Source organism: Anolis sagrei, chromosome 1 (assembly GCF_037176765.1).
Source record: "Anolis sagrei isolate rAnoSag1 chromosome 1, rAnoSag1.mat, whole genome shotgun sequence".
NCBI classification, from domain to species: Eukaryota; Metazoa; Chordata; class Lepidosauria; order Squamata; family Dactyloidae; genus Anolis; species Anolis sagrei.
This window is the reverse complement of record NC_090021.1, coordinates 26,025,007-26,044,095: the sequence shown is the minus strand read 5'-3', so window position 1 is coordinate 26,044,095 and position 19,089 is coordinate 26,025,007. Positions and strand designations below refer to the sequence as shown.

Below are 19,089 nucleotides of genomic sequence, written 5' to 3'. Positions count from 1 at the left end.
TCAATGATTGCATTCAAATGCTATAAAAACTTGAAATAAAACCAGGTCAGGGCCACTAGGTCATATATTATCCCTGGCCTTTCCCCTCAGCATAGCTACATGAAATCTGGAGGTTTCACTTCTGGTTTTAACTTGCTACATTTTCCAAACCCACTAACCTGTGCTTCAAATTAACCCCTTTCAAAGAATCAATACAAAGCCTTACCTATGAAATTTGCTTGTTTCCACAGTCCTGATTTAAACATGAACACTGGACATTAACATTAAACTGGTTATTTAAATGTGTAACTAAATCCACAGATGCACTAAGCTTTGGCAAAAGGTAGGCACATTGTTTATTACAACAAAGCACACATCTAAATATAGGCTATATGTGCAGTCCCTAAATAGTAGTGAGAGTAAGTGGAGATACATAATAACCGGGAAAAAATGATAGAAACAATATAGGTTAATTGTATTTTTTATTGGAAAACAAATATACAACTTGGAATGGATTTGAGGCAAGTTGTGCCATAAGCAGATTCTTTTGAAAATAAGTGGCTGAACAAAAGGTTTTAAAAGCATAGTAACCATAGAATAAAATGTCTTCTGGTACAAGACCAGGAGTACAAAAAAATAGTGTACGAGTACCTGGATAATACACCCGTTTTGCAATAGTGCAAACTTTTTAAGTTCCATATTGTTGACTGTCCATAGTCCACACAAAGTTAAGACTACATTTCAACAACATGCTAAGTTTCCTAAAATAACTAATTTAGACAGGCATAACCTAGATGTTCCCTCGTTTGACCAACACCATCTAGTTTTAGAAGTGTGGAAGGGCTTAAATATCCAGAGTAAGCCACATGCAAACATTTGTTACTTTGATCATTTTCCCAAAATATCAGGATGACAGATAAAAGGGGAAAACATGGAGGAATGAGTTTGTTACTATACATGCATATTCTCTTGACAGTAGGGGAAAACCTTTTACAGATAAGTTACAAACAGAGAAAAAGGCAAATAAACAATTTGTACAAGAAATTTAACACATTCTGTACAGTGTCTTCACTTTGCTGTCATCATTTGTACAAACTCTGTAGGGGAAAGAAAAAGAAATCACCAGTCAAACTTAATGGATATCTGTTCAGATTACAAACTAGACAACATGCTATAACTGCTTCTATTTATTCCAATTGTCATGCCAGTTTTAGTAGGATTGTCCACAAGGACAATGTGGAAAATGATCAACATTTCAAGCACAATATATCCTGCTCAGTTTTGTTTCAGAAGTGCCCTATTTATGCCTCACCTAATTTAAAAAGCTATTACTTGCATCTATTACCTAACAACACAGCGATTGCAGATGTCTAATAACCCAACAAATTTCCAAGCTCGCTTGGTATTTACTACTTTTATCTTTAAGACACTTTTATTCTCCAGGTCCATGTAATGATCGGGGTTTGTTTTTGGAAGGAAGCTGTATTTTAAGGTACTAAAAATCAAAATTACTGTTTATAGAGTTCTTTCAGATTGGTAAACCTGTTTTGTTTTTAATTTATATTATACACCTCCTTTGGATAAATACAAATGCTATTCTAATTAAATGAGTTTGCAATCTGTGCTATTTGTTTTCTTTATTACAGGAGAACATTTGATACTGCTTCCTGCTTCTTAGGTAAAATGTTTTATAAAGAAACTTGCTAATTAATAGTAGCTTTAATGGCAATTTATTCAAATGCAAAAGCAAAAACAAAACAAAAAACTCCTCAACAATATATTAAGTTTATTGTCAAGTAAGCAGCCAACATGAACTGTAATCCTGCTTCTAAACATATACCACCATTTATAACCAAATTTCTAACAGTGATGGTTGCAGCACAGAAATCATCATCACCATCTATTATTTATTAACATTACATCACATCTTTCTCCCAACATGGGCCCAGTGTGGCTTACTAAGTTAAAACAAAATAAAGCTAAAAACAGTTCTCAATTACACAAGCGATCATATTAAACACTCTCAATTTATTTAAAGTATAAAATCACTGTAAAATATAATAACGATAAAAATATAACGTTCTCCTCCCATAAGGACCTTCCTGTACAATCACTTAATCATCAAATAGTTGGAGACCCTTCCCCCCAGCACCAACTGCCGCTCTGAGCCAGAGTGAAGACAGGGGAAGCCAAGGGACAGTTCCACCTTGTCTCCTGTGCTATGCTAATGTATAATATAATGTATATACATATATTTATAATATTATAATGTAATACAGTATAATACTAATACTAATAATATATTATAATTATATATTTTATACTACATGTAATATTGCTAATAATAATACAATATAATTGTATACAGTACAATATAACGCTGATATTGTACTGTGCTAATGGTATAATGTATTGTATGTACGTATATATGTGTGTGTGTGTATCTTGTAAGCCGCTCTGAGTCCCCTTTGGGGTGAGAAGGGCGGCATATAAATGTCGCAAATAAATAAAATAAAATAGATGTTTAAATAAAAAGGTTTTTTACCAAACAGAGAGCAGGAAGGGGACTAATCTAGGTTCCTATAGAACTTCAGGGGCTAGACAACAGCTACTGGAATAGTCCTTTCCTATGCCCATATCACATGGACCCTTGAGAACTATAGGAAGAAGAGAAAGCTCTCTCTAGATGCTAAGACTCAGGTAAATCATAGGTTTTTTCATGCTGTCTAGACCTAGGCTTTATAGCTGTGGTTCTCAACCTGTGGGTTGTTTTGGTCTATAACTACCAGAAATCCCAGCCAGTTTGCCAGCTGTTAGGATTTCTGGGAGTTGGAAGGCAAAAACATCTGGGAACCCGCAGGTTGAGAACCACTGCTCTATAGGGTTTTATTAACAGGGTTAACTGAAGTCAATTTGGGACTGTTCATACAACCTGTTTGAATAACTGAAAGCTATTTAAAACAGCAACTGAAAAAAATACATAAAATAGTTTCACATTTTTTAAATATATCCAAATGTCAATGATAAATCTGGAGCTGTTTTATAGCACTATTGTGGAGGGTTTTCCGATTTAATTTTGGTCTATAGCCCCTCCCATTGCATCACATACAACAGCAAAAATGACTTTTCATTGAAGCCTTTTATGGGAGATTTGGAAGACTGGTGAAAAGGGATGGTATTCTGATGACTCCAGGTCATTGACACGTAGGACTTATTGCGCTACATGTTACTTTTGCTGCAAATATAGAAGCCTAAAAAATCTTAATACCTGCACAGAAGGAATCTGCTTTTGTTTTCTGATCCTAGGTATAGGTATACATATGACTACATTTTAAAATGCTCATTTTTTTACCTTCATAGTTTACTTGACCATCACCATCAATATCTGCTTCTCTAATCATCTCATCAACTTCTTCATCTGTTAACTTCTCTCCAAGATTTGTCATCACATGACGAAGTTCTGCAGCGCTAATGTAACCATTTCCATCCTGAAAAATATATAAAAGTTGCCTGGTTTGTATTAAAAAAATCCTCTAATGTTCAGCTCTGAACAAGTTACTACTAACTTAGTAAGGACACCTAGCAATAATTCAGAGGCAATAACTATTTTATTCAGGTGAATTTCCTGTTTTTCAATCCACACTTCCATCCCTAGATAAAAGCTACACAAAGCAGCTGCACACTGTTTTTAAAATTACTTTGTATATAAAGTAAATAGATACACCGCCTGGGCCTTCTAGATCTTCTAGATAGGAAATATGCCTCAGGTGTGTAAATAAATAGAATAAAATGCAAGTATGTTTTGAATCCCACAAATGAAAATAAATGTGTTATGTAGGGCTGTGGCAGTTAAGAATACCTAACACTGGAAAGAGGCTAACTATTTTAGATAAGATTATTATTGTGATAGCTCAAAGATAGTATTTAACTTTTGTATATTACTTCAAATATCATTCTGGATGAAGAATATTTCAAAATATCCCAATTTGTTTTTTATTAGAAAGGTGGGTCTCAGGGTTGCCATATTATTTTAGCACCCACTTTTATTACCCACACAAGAACTAATTAAGGAGTAAACCCATTAAAAGACAGCAATGTCCCAGGGGCATGCTATACTTTAATGGATTATATTAGGCGTGCTTAGGAATTTTAAATGTGATTTCCTGAATAGTATTCACAAAAACTAACCAAATAGAAGAAACACATTATAGAAGACCCTTTTCCTGAAGTCATGTGGCAGAGTTACATCATTGGAAATTGCAGAACAGTATTTGTATCTTTCTACAGATTATTGGGGGAAACTATGAACCACAAGCAAAAAAAAAAAAGTGCCAAAGTTTGGACTTCCACCAAAAAGACCTTTTTAAAATTGACATCAGTCTGACAAGCAAAAGAAATTGGCATTTGCAGCAGGCCTCAGAGAATCAAGTATCAGAGAGGGTCATAAGAGATGAAGGGCTTCCTGAAAGTCTGATCCGATCTTCTAGGGACTCATTTTGATTTTTAAACTTGCACTGCTCAGTCAAACGGAGGAACATTAAATTATATAGTTTTAACCAGAAAGTTCTCTGAATGTAGGAAATCTCATCTAAAATATTTGATAAGTCCTCAAAATACAGCAGTTGAATACCTTATCAAATACACGGAATGCTTCTCTAATTTCTTCTTCACTGTCTGTATCCTTCATTTTTCTTGCCATCATTGTCAAAAATTCTGGGAAGTCAATTGTGCCATTGCCTGTAAAATAGTTTTGTTATTAGAGCAAGTTCTTTGACTTTTAATTACTAAGCTATTTAAGATAAAACTTACCATCCGCATCTACTTCATTAATCATATCTTGTAATTCTGCTTCTGTTGGATTCTGCCCAAGGGACCGCATCACTGTCCCCAACTCTTTTGTTGTTATAGTACCATCACCATCCTTGTCAAATAGTGAAAAGGCTTCCTTAAATTCTATAGAATAGAAAGACATAGACAGCTCAAACTCTGGACAATTACAGTTTACTTTTCTTTAAATCTATAAATGATTACTTCCATTTTAATAGAGATGATCAATTGCAAGTACAATTAAAAAATCATTAGCCTAAGAGACACAATAAAACATTACAGCAAGTAAAAATAATTTGATTTCTGTGGGATCTGGTTTGTTTAAAATTCTTAACACTGCCAAACTGTAACTTTTACTCTGTCAGTATCAGCATTAAATTAGCTATTTTTCAATGTGGACCTCTCAACTAGCTGGTACACATGCAATGTCAAGATCTAGCTTAGAACATAACATAAGAGCAGTTCTATTAATTTACGTAAAGGATACCCACTGTTATATCTAACAACAAATCAAATCTTTCCAGGAAGCCTATAGCAAGCAATGAAGGAAACAGCACTTTTTGGTAACCAGCATCCTAGTTTCTCTTAGTGATTACTCCCATTTCTCATTTCAATTCAAAATTAAGTAATCATTTTGATTCAGGAATTACTTCTTAAACAAAATGTGTAGTTGGATTTTAATATCCACACATTTTGTATCCATGAATTCACCAATCATGGCTTTAAAATATTTCCCTACATAAATCCCAAAACAACCCTTGATGCTGCCAGTTTCATACACTACTGCATATAATGGAATTTGAGTATCCATGGATTTTGTCATCCACAGGTTGGGGTAAGATGTTTCTCTGTGTCAGGTCCTAGAACCAAATCCTAGTGGGTAACAGGGGTACATAACAATTATTTTCCACTCATAATTTGGTAATTTGACTGTGCTTTGATTCGGGTTCATAAGTAGGAAGAAAGGCTTTTGGCATTGATGAAGAGCTGTGCGAAAATCTTTTGGGGCCTATTAATCTAAAATATTAAAGGTAACACTCCCAAATGGTCAAAAATGTAACATTTAGAAGGAAAAACACATGCAATTTTTTCAGCTGCTTGCAACAGTAAGAGTTGGCAAAATGCTACATGTTAGAAGACTGAAGAAAGTGATGGATTAAACTTGGTTTTGGCAACAAAATGTTTTCAAGCATTCAGATGGAAAGGAGCAGACAAGACATACATTAATGCAAACTTTCAGTTTAAAAAAAATCCTTTGGAATACTAAGTAGCCCATTTTCTTTGCTTTGAGTTTGGAAATAAAATAATCTGTGACAAAATTTTAATGTTTTTTTCTTGCCCACCGACTTTGTTCAAATGAGTTTTGGAGTGAGCTTTCAATATGTGTGGTGTATATACACACACAGCTTAATTTGTATTTATGGAAAGAGCTTATTAAGTGTCACAATGGTGGTTTGATATTGTGAGAAATGATACAGAGAACATTAAGGAATGAGTCATTACCTGACAGATGCTCTTAGCTGAAAAACTATTCTATTTTTTATTTTTAATACCCAGTTGGTTCCAGATACTTATGGATGATTTGCTCAATATTTGTCATCAATTCTCATGGGGGAAAGTAGTATTTTTTTACTATGATGATCTATATAATCAAATTTTATCAACTAACTTCAAAATACGGTGGTCGAAATAAGACCTCTTCTGTGTTTAAGATTGCATATAGGTAGCCTCCAGTTTTGATGGAAAAATGCAGCTAAAGGGTTAGGCAAAGTGCTAGTCTCCAACATGGGTCTTTGTACTTCAGAATAGTCTTCCTCGTCAAGGACAAAGAATTCAAAATTAACATATAGATGAACACAAGTCCAAGAGTTCATTTCTTCTGTCACAAATTAGGAAAAAGGAAGAACACAGCAAGACCTGAATTGCATCATATACAATGCATACTTTTAAGTGCTAATCATTTACCATTTTCGTAGTTTAAGGAAAGGAAGACTTAACATTCTACGAATCTGCACAATTATAGCACTTTGACACCAGTTTAATAGCCATGGCTGCATCCTGTGGAATCCTACAATGTGTAGTTTGGTGAGGAACTGGAGTTCTGTGGCTGAATATTGTAAATATCTGACAAAATTACAATCCTAAGATTCCACAAGGTGACAGTTCAACTAGTATCAAATAAAAATACCTATACAATAGTGGAAAGACCTAACACTGAATAAATTCTAATTCATATCCTTCATTTTGTGAAGTAGCCTCAAGCAAGTCAACTGACTGAACAATCAATGTACCCTAATAGCTGATCAAAGGATAAGGTAACACTTAATAAAATTACTCTTTGGGTCTTAGAATCCTAACCAATACTGCTGGAGAGTGTATTATGTTCCTTCAAGTTGTCAGTCAACTTATGGAAACCTCATGGATTTCATAGGGTTGCTTTTAGGAAAGAACATTCAGAAGTATCTGTTATTCATTGGTGGTCTCACACTGAAGTACTAACCCTACTTGTCTTCCAAAATCTTGTGTTTACTTCAACACAATTTCACCTGCCAGTTAGAATCTTTAGGGCCTAAAATTGTCTGGAACAACAACTTCCAGTTACGAGGTTTGATTCTATTTATACCAGGCTCAGACAAACTTCAGTCCTCCAGATGTTTTGGACTTCAACTCCCACATTTCCTAACAGCCAGCACGCTGTTAGTAATTGTGGGAATTGGAAGTCCCAAACACCTGGAGGGCCAAACTTTGCTCATGCCTGATTTATACTGACCTTCTAAAGACTTGAATAGGTATCCAATATATGGCAAAAATACCTGACTACCTTCGGGAGAAATTATAGAACATGTAAAGGGGAGAACAGACTAGACTAGCTTGGTTCTTTTTGAGAGAAAACATGCAAGTAGCTATCTTGTATGCCTTCAAGTCATTTCTGTTTTATGGTGACCTCAGGGCAAATCTACTACAGAGCTTCCTTGGCAAAATTTGTTTCGAGGGGTTTTGTCTTTCTGAGGCCTCAAGACTGTAATGTGCTCAAGGTCAAACAGTGGATTTTTATGATCAAGTGGAAATTCAAATATTGGACTCCCCAAATCACAAACACTCACAACACTATATCAGGATGACTCTTTTATTCAAATTTTGCAGTATTTCCTCCCAAGCCTACATTTACACATCAGTACAATACCCCCCCCCCCCCAAATCCAGTTTTGATAGCCATGGTTTCACTTCCACGTGCTCCAAAACCACACACGCACATCAAAGTTTCTGAGTCTTCCAATACGATACTATGGTATACTTTCAGCCCATGCATAGCCAAAATATAAGATTTGCAGGAATTCAGTGTGTGTGTATGTGTCTTGGAACATATCCTTCATGGATATGGAGGTTATACTGTACATACAACTTGTTAATGAGCAAGAATTTGTCATTTTATTTTGTCAGTTGCACTGGGGGGAGGGGGTGTCTTTGGTGGCAACATAAAGAATGCGAACTGATTTGGCTTTACATTTCACAAAGTAATAGGGTTATCTCATTCCCCACACTTTCTGGGGGTACGGATTCAAAACAAGGTTAGTACCAGTAAATTCAATTGCAATAGAAATTATTTGGAAATATCTTTGATCAGTATCGTTATTCCAATATTGATATTTTACAGTGAAACTACATTACTGCAACTTGACTATAATAATAGCACATTCTTCTCCATATCAGTAGCAACACATACAATTTTATAACATATATTTCAGCTCACCTTCTGAGAAAATATATTCTATTAAGGCACATTACACTCATATTAAAATTATCTTTGTAGATTCTCAAGAACTGGGTGAGGCTCTTTTAATCTATTTACTACCACCCACACCATCTGACGAGTATCAGCCTTGAAATTAAAGGTCTTTCATTGGAATAGTATCAGCTGTGTCTTAAAATGATGGGAAAATAACATACGTTCTTCATATCAAATATTTTAAAATAGTAATCTGATAGTTAAAACATGAAACCACTATACCATAAAACATTGTAATGTCAAAGTCATAAATGGTATAGCAGGTAGCTAATCTTAACTATACAGCAGCTGTATAGTATAACAATATTACTGAGTGAACTTTACAATCCAATGTTTACTCTGATAGACTACCAAAATTATAGTGCTAATGCAACACATTTGCACAATTATCTTGTTGTTGAAATGCAGCTGTTTATCAACTTCAGTTTGGCCTGGTTACAGGAATCAAATAAATTTGGCACTGCAAGTTGTGGAAGAAGGCTTAACCTAAAATGCAATGCATATATGCTTAAGTGCATCTTCTTAGCATATTGAATTGTTGCTGTAAAACATACTGGTTTTAATAAATTCAACACATTCATCTCAACAACTATTTAACAAATGACAGCAGTTAAAAATGCACTCAACCTTGTGCCCTTAGCATTCAGAAAGCTTTGATCCAGTAAAATTCCTCATAAACATAAAACGGAAGGAGGAATTATCCCATATTTCCCCACATGGTTTTCCACCCCTTCAAAATCTGCAAGGGGATTAGAAGAATCTTGGAAACAGTATGGTTGGTAACTGAAGAGACCACAGGACAAAAGGAGGAATTTTAGAAATCCTCATTTCCTATTTTAGCTCATGGAAACTTACATTGTGTCACTACACTATCCTCTTGTCAGAAGACAGATATAGCTATTATAATCAATTATATACTCAAAGAAATAATGCAAATGGTTATTCTTTGTATGTAATTTCACCAGCACTGATAACTCTGCACTGTTTTAGAACACTGTGACCAATGTTCTAGATTTTTGAATCTTCCACTTCAGAATTTTGCAAAAGGAAAGAAACTTTTTACATATTTTCACTTTTCCAGAAGTCCTATGATAATGGAGTATGTACATACAGATTTATAACAGGAAAATAAAGATCACACCCCAGATGCTCAAGCTTTAAGTAGGCAGGTAAATGAGTAAGATATAATTCCTTTATGTCATTAAAGATTCTTCCTTATGAAAACATGGATGTAAACCTAGATTCTCACCTGCGATTTGCTCTTCTGTCAGTTGATCAGCCTAAAAAGTATTGGAGAACAAAACAAAGTTAGGATACATGGGAAACATAAAACAGAATACTTAACATATTCCTTTAAAAACTTCTTTAGATCAGTCACAGTAAGTAATCACTATAAAAATGACAGCTGCCTGCAGGTTTTTCATATAAGTAAGACAGAGGAAAAGATGTAGTACTTTCACACTAATGGAAACAGTAAAACCAGCATTTCAATTTAGTTCAGACTGAGGATGGGTGTGTAACACCTATCTCCTCAACAGCTGGACAAAATGATCTTCTATATCTTGCAGTTATTGGCATTATTCTATCAATGTTATGCTTTATAAAATATAATAGCACTGTTCAAAGTTTGGCAGCCATCTAGCACAGAGAAGATCAGTGAACAGAATCTGTATAAATTGTTTCAGAAATCAAATACCACACCCTGTCTACAGATCTGGTGACTTAGTTCATCTAGCTGCCCGAAGATGGACTGTATTTCAAGAACTCATTTAAGATTGTTTTCATCTAGATTAAAATCTGTTGGGTCTCTTATTCCAAGTAGCTTATGAGATCACATGGAATACATCAACAATATTGTTACATGCCTCTTTTCCAAGATTGTAAATAAGTGTGTTGTATAAAATTACATAGTTTTTTTAAATGATGGAAGTGTTAAAACATTTGACACCACTTTAACTGCTATTTCTCAATGCTATAGAACTGTGAGATCTGTAGTTTGTTGAGATAACAGGACCCTTTGACAGAGAAGACGAAAAGACCTCATAAAAGTACAACTCCTACAATTCCATAGTATAGATCCATGGCAGATAAAGTGGTGTCAAACTGCATTAATACTACAGTGCAGATGCACCCAGGTTTCTAAGATGCACAATACAAGGCCTTCCATACCATATTAGCAATGCTTGTCATTTTTCACTGTATCTTACTTCTTTTTAGGCAAGAACAAACACAATTGCATTTTAGCACTGGATACCATAAGCAAGGTCTCAACAAGTAAAACTAACAGTAAGGCATCCATGAAAACTTTGGCTCAAAGTTTGGAAAAAATAGCTAGAATACTTGCCAGACATACCTTCAAAATCAGATTCTATCTAGATCAGGCACAGACAAAATTTGGCCCTCCAGATGTTTTGGACTTCATTGTAGTAGGCTGTTAGGAACTATGGGATTTAAATCCAAAACACTTGGAAGGTCAACGTTTGCCCATGTCTGATCTAGATGCTATTTTCAAAGATTTTGCATAACATAGCAAACTATAAAGTTATTCAACATTTTTTTAAAAGCAAACAGGTTTAATATATAATGTTAAACAATAATCCCTGGGGAAAAGCCTCAACCTTCTTTGATAGACAAAACTAACTTTAATTTTAACATATAAGGAGAACTTTAAATCAGCTGAGAAATCCAGATTGGGCTCTAAAATTCTGAGTAACCTTAGACTTGTCAAAATGTTTGCGTAAGATCACTAACAAGAGATCTAGGACTGCAATTTAGTTTCCCCTGTAATCTACACTGCAGGGGTGTGTTCTGAAGTAAACTGTGTGTCATGACACACCAATGTGTCAGCTGAAGTGTATAGGTGTCATGCAAATAAACGAAACCTTTTTTCAATGTGAAATAAGCAATACATCATATATTTTAAAAATATACCAATATATATGAAAGGTTTTCATGAGATATGCTGTGTCCCCATAAAATTCATTATTACAATTTATGTATCTGTCTGCATATCTTACTTATAAGGGATTGATTTCACCTCTGGCTTGCTAGTAAAACTGAATTAACTGTTGCGAATTGCTACCATGTCTGTAAATGTGTATAACATGAAATGTTTGGAAAAAACTGCTCTAAAATTTGCATTAGGCAATAATAGAAACAACAAAAGCTCACAGAATTGAATTCTAAATTTCACTGTAATTTTCTTTTTAAAAGAACCCTATAGGAGTATGGACAAATCAGTGTAGGGAGAATCCCTTGGCACCAGGACATTTGACATTTCTAATTGATTTTACTTTGGGTTTTATGTGCCATTTTAACTTTCGTGTGCCCATCTTCTCTGTTGTATAATGTTAATGTATGGTTCAGAACACATATTGAAAGTTTTGAGGAAAGCAAACAAGAGATGGGAAACATGTGGCCTTCCAGGTGCTGCTGGATATAGATCATCCCTAATCAGGAGATCTGCTGGTTAGGTCTGATAGCTAATTGGGTCCAAAAACTTTTGCATCAAACTTTAAAGCAATACGCTCTACAATAAACTAGATTGCTTTGATGACCTTCAGCACCTTTGAATTTCTACTATGAAATGAGGTGAAATAACTCAAAGAAAGACTTAGGGTACATCTACACTGTAGAATGAATGCCATTCTAAACCACTTTTACTGCCATGGCTCAATACTATGAAGTCATGTGAGTTGTATTTTCCCAATATTGGGAAGTCTTCTTTGCCAAAGAGTGCTGGGCCTTCCCAAACCACAACTCACATGATTCCACAGCACTGAGTGATGGCAGTTAAAGTGGTGTCAAACCTCATTCATTATTTAGTGCAGATGTATTCTAAGACAGAAATCTTGAACAGGCACTCTCATGAATTTGGGATTCATAATTTTTATATCACATCCTAAGTCCCAAGCAAAGTAGTTATAAGATTAACTACAGATAAAAGACATCCTCTACAGTCTACATGATTTCATATTGCATCATCCAGCAGAAAAAGATGTTCCATGAAACCAGTCAAACAGCTTCTATCTACTCAGCAAGAAAACAAGCAAAGTTTTTTTGAAATCTCAAGATAAGATACAATGCAAGAAAAGAAGGCATGAAAGTTTGAACTAAGTAGAAAAGGTGATACAAGTGATCTTAATTGTAACAAGTTCCTCTGAAGACAAACTTCCTCCAGATAATAGCACAAAATAGCAACTTAAAGGTTAATTTGTTTCAAAAAATTGTTTCTAATTTGAAGTTTAGCCTGTAAAAGAAAGGAAGTGCAAAGGTCTCTTGAATCATATACAGCCAACATACTTGTAAGTCAAGAGCAATGAAGTACTGTACTTAGCAAAGGCTTATTATACCTGGTGAGATGTGTTTCAGTGTGGCTCCATTTTATTTCCCATTTTAATATTAAAGCAAGATCCTCACCTCAGTTTCAGATTCAAGAAAGAAAAACTGAGCAAAGCAGGCTACAAAGAAGCACAGATAGATTTTTGCTTATCTTACACTATGAGTTTATGTGAGTTTAAGAGGCATAGATAGCTCTAACTGAATTCTGTAGAAGGCTGTCATGTAGCAGTGGGGTCAGTGGATGGAGAAAACTACAATTACCAATCATAAAATACAAAGTCCTCAACAAGAAAGGATACTTTCTTACTCAAGATTCCTCAGCTCTACGTGAGTGGAAATATCAGCCCTTTGGGTTTTTTAAATATGCAAAATATTGCATTTTCTGTAATAAACCTTTATTACAACTTTGACCATGTTTTCTAAAATCTTGAAATGCAAGGCCCTACATTTTAAGCATTTCATGGAAGCACATGAGCTTGTGGTCTTGTCACACCCATCATGATGCTAAATCTACAAGGTCAGCTGTCAAAACTAAAGTAGCAAGACTTCAAGCATCCTGTGATTGCCATTGTTTTGCTTGTTGCACTAGCCGTACTATTCCTCCTTTAAAGGAACCTAATGAAAAATGGAATTTGCTGAATTATGGGAATAAGAAATAATCAACTTTATCCTCTGATATGGATGTATGACAGATGATGTGCAGAGGGGCAGGCCAGTTTTCCTCATTCTTTTAAGTAAAAAAAAAAAAGACAGGAAGGGCTGCTTTCCTCCAAGAGCACCCCAGTGTGCCAGTGTGTGAACTCTGCAGTGACCCAGGATTTTGCAATGGAAGAAGACCTGTCCCCCCCAAAAGACACAGTTCATGTTTTAAGGAAATACCTGCTCAAGTTCAACCCTATGAAGCAAGAGGAGTCAATTTAAACTTCTGAATTAAACACAAGTAGAGGTTTAGAAAAGATGGGAAAAAGAATTAAAAGGTTGTGGTTACAGAATAAAAACAGAATACAGGTACTGATCAAGAACTACTTTCAGTTAGAATTATCATCATTCAATATGTACGGTATTAAATGAAGTGCTAGTCAGTATTTTGAATCTGTGGGCAAACATCTTAACTTTTGCTGCTGGAAACGATCAACCACTGAACTTCAAGGCAACCAGGCTCAAGTGCATTGTCATCTACAATTCTGCTTCCATACTACTTTAGCAAGTTCCAGATCTTGTTGAAATTCCACTCTCTCCTAGAAAAAAAGCAAGTTTCCTCTCAACTCTTTCAAAAGCAATACAATGAGCAACAGGACAAAAGATTGAAGTGACATATAAAGAGGATCCAAGAATTATAAGTGGTGGTTCTAAATGGGTCAACACCAGAAGAAAGAAGACTGCTGCTAGGCCATCTCTTCTTAAGTCAGCTGAGAATAAAGTAACTAATAGCAACTAGATGAAGGACCTCTGTATGGAATATTGTCATAGTAAACAGTATTGGCAAGTGAAGCCAGAATGTTTTACTACCAGGTTGCCATTGCAGTGAGAACTGACAACAGTATCAGTATTGGTAAGACAGCCTGGGTTTTGAATATTGTTATTAGTGATACTTCAAAAACATTAACTATGATGTTTACTTCTACGTGGTCATATTTCTATTAACAACTTCTAAATATACTACATACTGAAAATGTCATAACTGGTTAGGTCTTTAAAATATTTTTACATGCCTAGATTCTATTACAAAAATGATCTGGTGTGAAATTTTGAGTCCCTATAGTAGGCTTTTAATTAAAATTAAATAGTAAACAACCAACTCCAGCCTTAAAGACTTTCTGAAGAACTGATTGCCGAACACTACGACAAACTAGGATCCTATAAGAGATATGAATTTCTAAGTTTATGTCTTGCTATGGGGACTTCAATTTGTTATGACTACCAAACACAGAAAAACTTCACTTGAAACGCTTTAACTATTTTTAGCTAAGCAAGTCTTTAATACAAAAAGAAACTCCTTTAAGATGAAATGAAATAATTTCTCCATAACATGTGGACAATCCATCAGTGTCTTTGCCAGCCATATCCTGGAGGTTACATTGTGTTCTTCTTGAACATAAAGAAACACAAGATGGGCTTCCCCCCTTTTAATAATGTCTGAATAGAGAAAGATCCTTCCCAAACAACTTATTCCCAATAGGAAATAAGCAAAGTCAGCTCAGTCTCCAAATATCCACACCTAAGAGGAAAAACTGCAGGTGCTCTACATTATGCTATCAGACCTCATTCGGGAAGATCCTTTAGACTGCTAAATGTCTCCTTCCAAAGATGTGCTTTCATTCCAGATCATCACCGACAACTCAAGTCAAACCCAGTAGGTCTTATTGGTTGACATGCCATCTCCATAATATTCCTCAGTAGGAAAGCTGAATCTCTGTGGTATCCCTACTTTTGAGGTTTCAACTAGAAGACTCTGGAGTGAAGTGCACTCTATCCCTTGTACAGCCAAAGACAATTTTCCAGTGAGACAAGAAGACAGATGGCCCGCATTAACTCGTTACTGAAATTCCAGCCCTTTGCCTTCCAACAGCCCCTAGTATGGTTAAGAAAAGTCAATGCAGCATTTCCCTCCTCCCCTCACACTGGATTGCATGCAGCTCCAATCCTTGACTGAACCTGCTTGGTCTACCTTCATAAGGAACTTCTACCATGCCTCAAAGCCTCCTTTTTGATTAAATTTTTGATGAGTAACCCTACCCACCCAGCAGTTGAAACAAGCAATGTCCCATTAAACACACACACATACACACCCTCCATTATGGGTTGAGCATACCTTATGCTTGGGAACAAGTGTTTTGTATTTTGGAATATATGCATGTACATAATATATTTTGATGTGGGATCCAAGTCAAAAACATGAAATTTGTTAATGCTTCATCATACACAGAATGGAGGCAATTTGAAACATTTTGGAATTTTGAGTAGGAAACATTTACACCATTCAAAAGCAACTGCACCATTATCTCAGACACCCATGCAGACAATTCTAGAGGATTTTGGAATTCTGGATAACAGGCGCTCAACTTGTAGCTGGACTGCGAACCTGGTTCATCTGCAACAACAACCCAAAAGTGCATGCTGCCTGCATTCCTGGCAGGTAACCATTGTTGCACTGCAGCTGAAGTCTCCTAGCTGCAAACCACTCCCCAAAAATCTAAACCATTAGGAATCTTCCTCCTCCCTCCTGGCTCTTTTTATGCGGGGGGGGGGGGGAGATCAAAACAACTTAAGGAAAGGCTTTATTTTTTATAAGGGTACACAGTTATGTACTGAGGGTTTCGAATAATAAGAGCGTAGAGGTACGTTGCCATATAATGTGGTTTAAACTTCCATTATATGGTCAGTGTAGACCTATATAATGCAATTCAATGGAATTCAAACAGCACTATATGACAGTGTAGTTTCAGCCCTAGAAATTAAGTAAAATATGATTGCACCTTAATTTTATGTAGTCACAACCATTAGCGAAGGGATGACATTGCAGATGCAACCTAGGAAGATGCACACTATTTATCTAAAGAAGAGACATCTCTGATCCAAGGAACAGGAAGTTGAGAGTGGAGGAAGCAAGAGAATCACAGAATGATAGAGTTGGAAGAGAGGACAAGGGCCATGCAATCCAACCCCATTCTGCCATGCAGGAAAACACAAATCAGTCACAACAGATGGCTATGCAGTTTCTGCATAAAAGCCTTCAAAAAGCCCAACACATTCCGAGGGCCTTTCCACACAGCCATATAACCCAGAATATAAAAAGGTAGAAAATCCCACAATATCTGCTTTCAAGTGGGTTATCCAAGCCCACACACTGCCATATATATTTTCCTGTTCAAAGCAGAAGATGTGGGATTTCATTCAGCGGTGTGGAAGGGGGCCCAGGCAGCATATCCCACTGCCAAACAACTTCGAGCATCACGCACGTTTTCTTATTGTTTAGGTAGAACAAGCATGGGCAAACTTGAGCCCTCCAGGTGTTTGGACTTCAACTCCCACAATTCCCAACAGTCTCGGGCCTTTTTATTTCCCCTTCAGCCACTGGGGGGGGGGGGGGGAGGAAAGGGCCTGAGGCTGTTAGGAATTGTGGGAATTTAAGGGTGAAAATTCCACAATATCTGCTTTCAAGTGGGTTATCCAAGTCCACACACTGCCATATATATTTTCCTGTTCAAAGCAGAAAATGTGGGATTTTATTCAGCGGTGTGGAAGGGGGCCCAGGCAGTGTATCCCACTGCCAAACAATTTTGAGCATCAGGCACGTTTTCTTGTTGTTTAGGTAGAACAGACATGGGCAAACTTGGGCCCTCCAGGTGGACTTCAACTCCCACAATTCCTAACAGTCTCGGGGGGCGGGAGGAAAGGGCCTGTGGCTGTTAGGAATTGTGGGAATTTAAGTCCAAACATCTGGAGGGCCCAAGTTTGCTCATGCCTGGTTTTGGTAAAATCTCTATTCTTGCCATTTGAAATCCACTGCTGCCGTCCTAGTTTCTGCAGCAGCAGCCAAAAATTAAAAGCAAAAGCTTGTATGTATTGTCGAAGGCTTTCATGGCTGGAATCACTAGGTTCTTGTGGGTTTTTTCGGGCTATAGAGCCATGTTCTAGAGGCATTTCTCCTGACGTTTCGCCTGCATCTATGGCAAGCATCCTCAGAGGTAGTGAGGTCTGCCAGGCCTTCAAATGCTAATGAAGGTGGTCAGTTGAAACATTCACACCTAGCTCCAGCAGAGAAGAGCTCCTTGCCCCACCCCAGCCATTCCACAGATATATAAACCCTTTATCCTAATTCCAACAGACCTCACTACCTCTGAGGATGCTTGCCATAGATGCAGGCGAAACGTCAGGAGAAATGCCTCTAGAACATGGCTCTATAGCCCGAAAAAACCCACAAGAACCTAGTAAAAGCTTGTATTATTTTACCCAAAGTATTTGTAATACGATTGTGAAAAGGAGAGGGAGGGAGGGGGCCAAAACGAGAGCGGGCCTCCGTTGCCGGGGCAACCGCGCCCCTCCCCAACGCAACACAAAAAGGGGGTCGGGTGGGCGGTGACCGCGGGGTTGCTATGACAACAGCCCTCCCACGGCCCCGCCCACGTTGCCTTCGCCCCTCTGAACATTCCCTTCGCCAAGAGGGAAGCCAACCAAGGCAAACCAGAGCTGCCTCGTCGCAAGAGCCAGTATGGCGTCTTTAACAACCGCTAGCGTCTGAGGCAAGACCGTTGAGGCGCGAGGGAAAAAAGGAAGGGGGTCAAAAGTCGCAAACCGCCACCGAGCGCCTTCCACCGCATTCCCAACACACCCCATTCTCCCCCTTCCCCCCACAACCGAGCCTCCCCGCTCTCTTTCCCTTTACTAACCATATTGGCTTGGGCCGGGCCTGGCGGCGGCTACTGCAACAAAACGGGCGAGATGGTGGAGCGCAAACCGCCTGCCGAGGCTCAGAAGGCGGGAGTTGGGGCGCGGCTGGCTGTCTTCCTCTCTCTCTCTCTGCCTCCTCTCCGTCCGGCACTTCGCCTCACACTGAGCGCAACCCGCCCGCCGGCAGCGCCTCATAAACCACCTCACCGCCCTCCTGGATCCCTCCGCCCTTTGCGCGCGCGCGCTCTCCTCGACAAAGGAAGGCGCGCGGGGAGAAACGAGATCCGGCTCATCTCCCTCAACCCCTTTTTTACCGCTCTCGCCTCTCCCGCGCTTCCTTCGCAACTTGATCGCCCCCCTCCCCTTTCGAGAACGAGATTGGTGTACTTTGGAAGCCTTAGTTGTAATGGGAATTATTTTTTCTCCTCTCCGCGGAAGGAGACAAAGAATGGTCCAAACGTGTGAGTGAGGCGACCAACGGACGGTCTGCTCTGATTGGTGGTTTCGTACCTGCAATGCGTCACGCATAGGCTGAGCTGGGAGTCCTGCGCCCCCTGCTGGAGAGTCAGATACGAGGAAGGCGGGCTGCCTTCCAAAGGGTGGCTGACTCAGGGTGGGTCTGCATTGCCACATCACGCAGGTTGACTGCATTGAATGGGGTTGCCTGGCAGTGTGGGCTCAGAGAGTCCAGTTCAAGGCAGCCAGCCTGCATTCTGAAACAGCATTACATGGCAGTGTAGAGAATAATAATAATAATAATAATA

General features: G+C 37.8%; 1 protein-coding gene across 1 annotated transcript; it reads right to left on the bottom strand.

Moving 5' to 3' along the window:
• Positions 1-444: 444 nt before the first annotated feature.
• On the bottom strand, positions 445-18,525 carry CALM2 (calmodulin 2). Its single transcript, XM_060754419.2, has 6 exons — positions 18,325-18,525; positions 9,843-9,873; positions 4,789-4,932; positions 4,610-4,716; positions 3,332-3,467; positions 445-1,076 (listed from the first exon to the last, which is right to left on the bottom strand). The coding sequence occupies exons 1-6, from the start codon at positions 18,325-18,327 to the stop codon at positions 1,048-1,050; spliced, it is 450 nt and encodes a 149-aa protein (XP_060610402.1). The 5' UTR covers positions 18,328-18,525; the 3' UTR covers positions 445-1,047.
• Between the last annotated feature and the right edge of the window lie 564 nt (positions 18,526-19,089).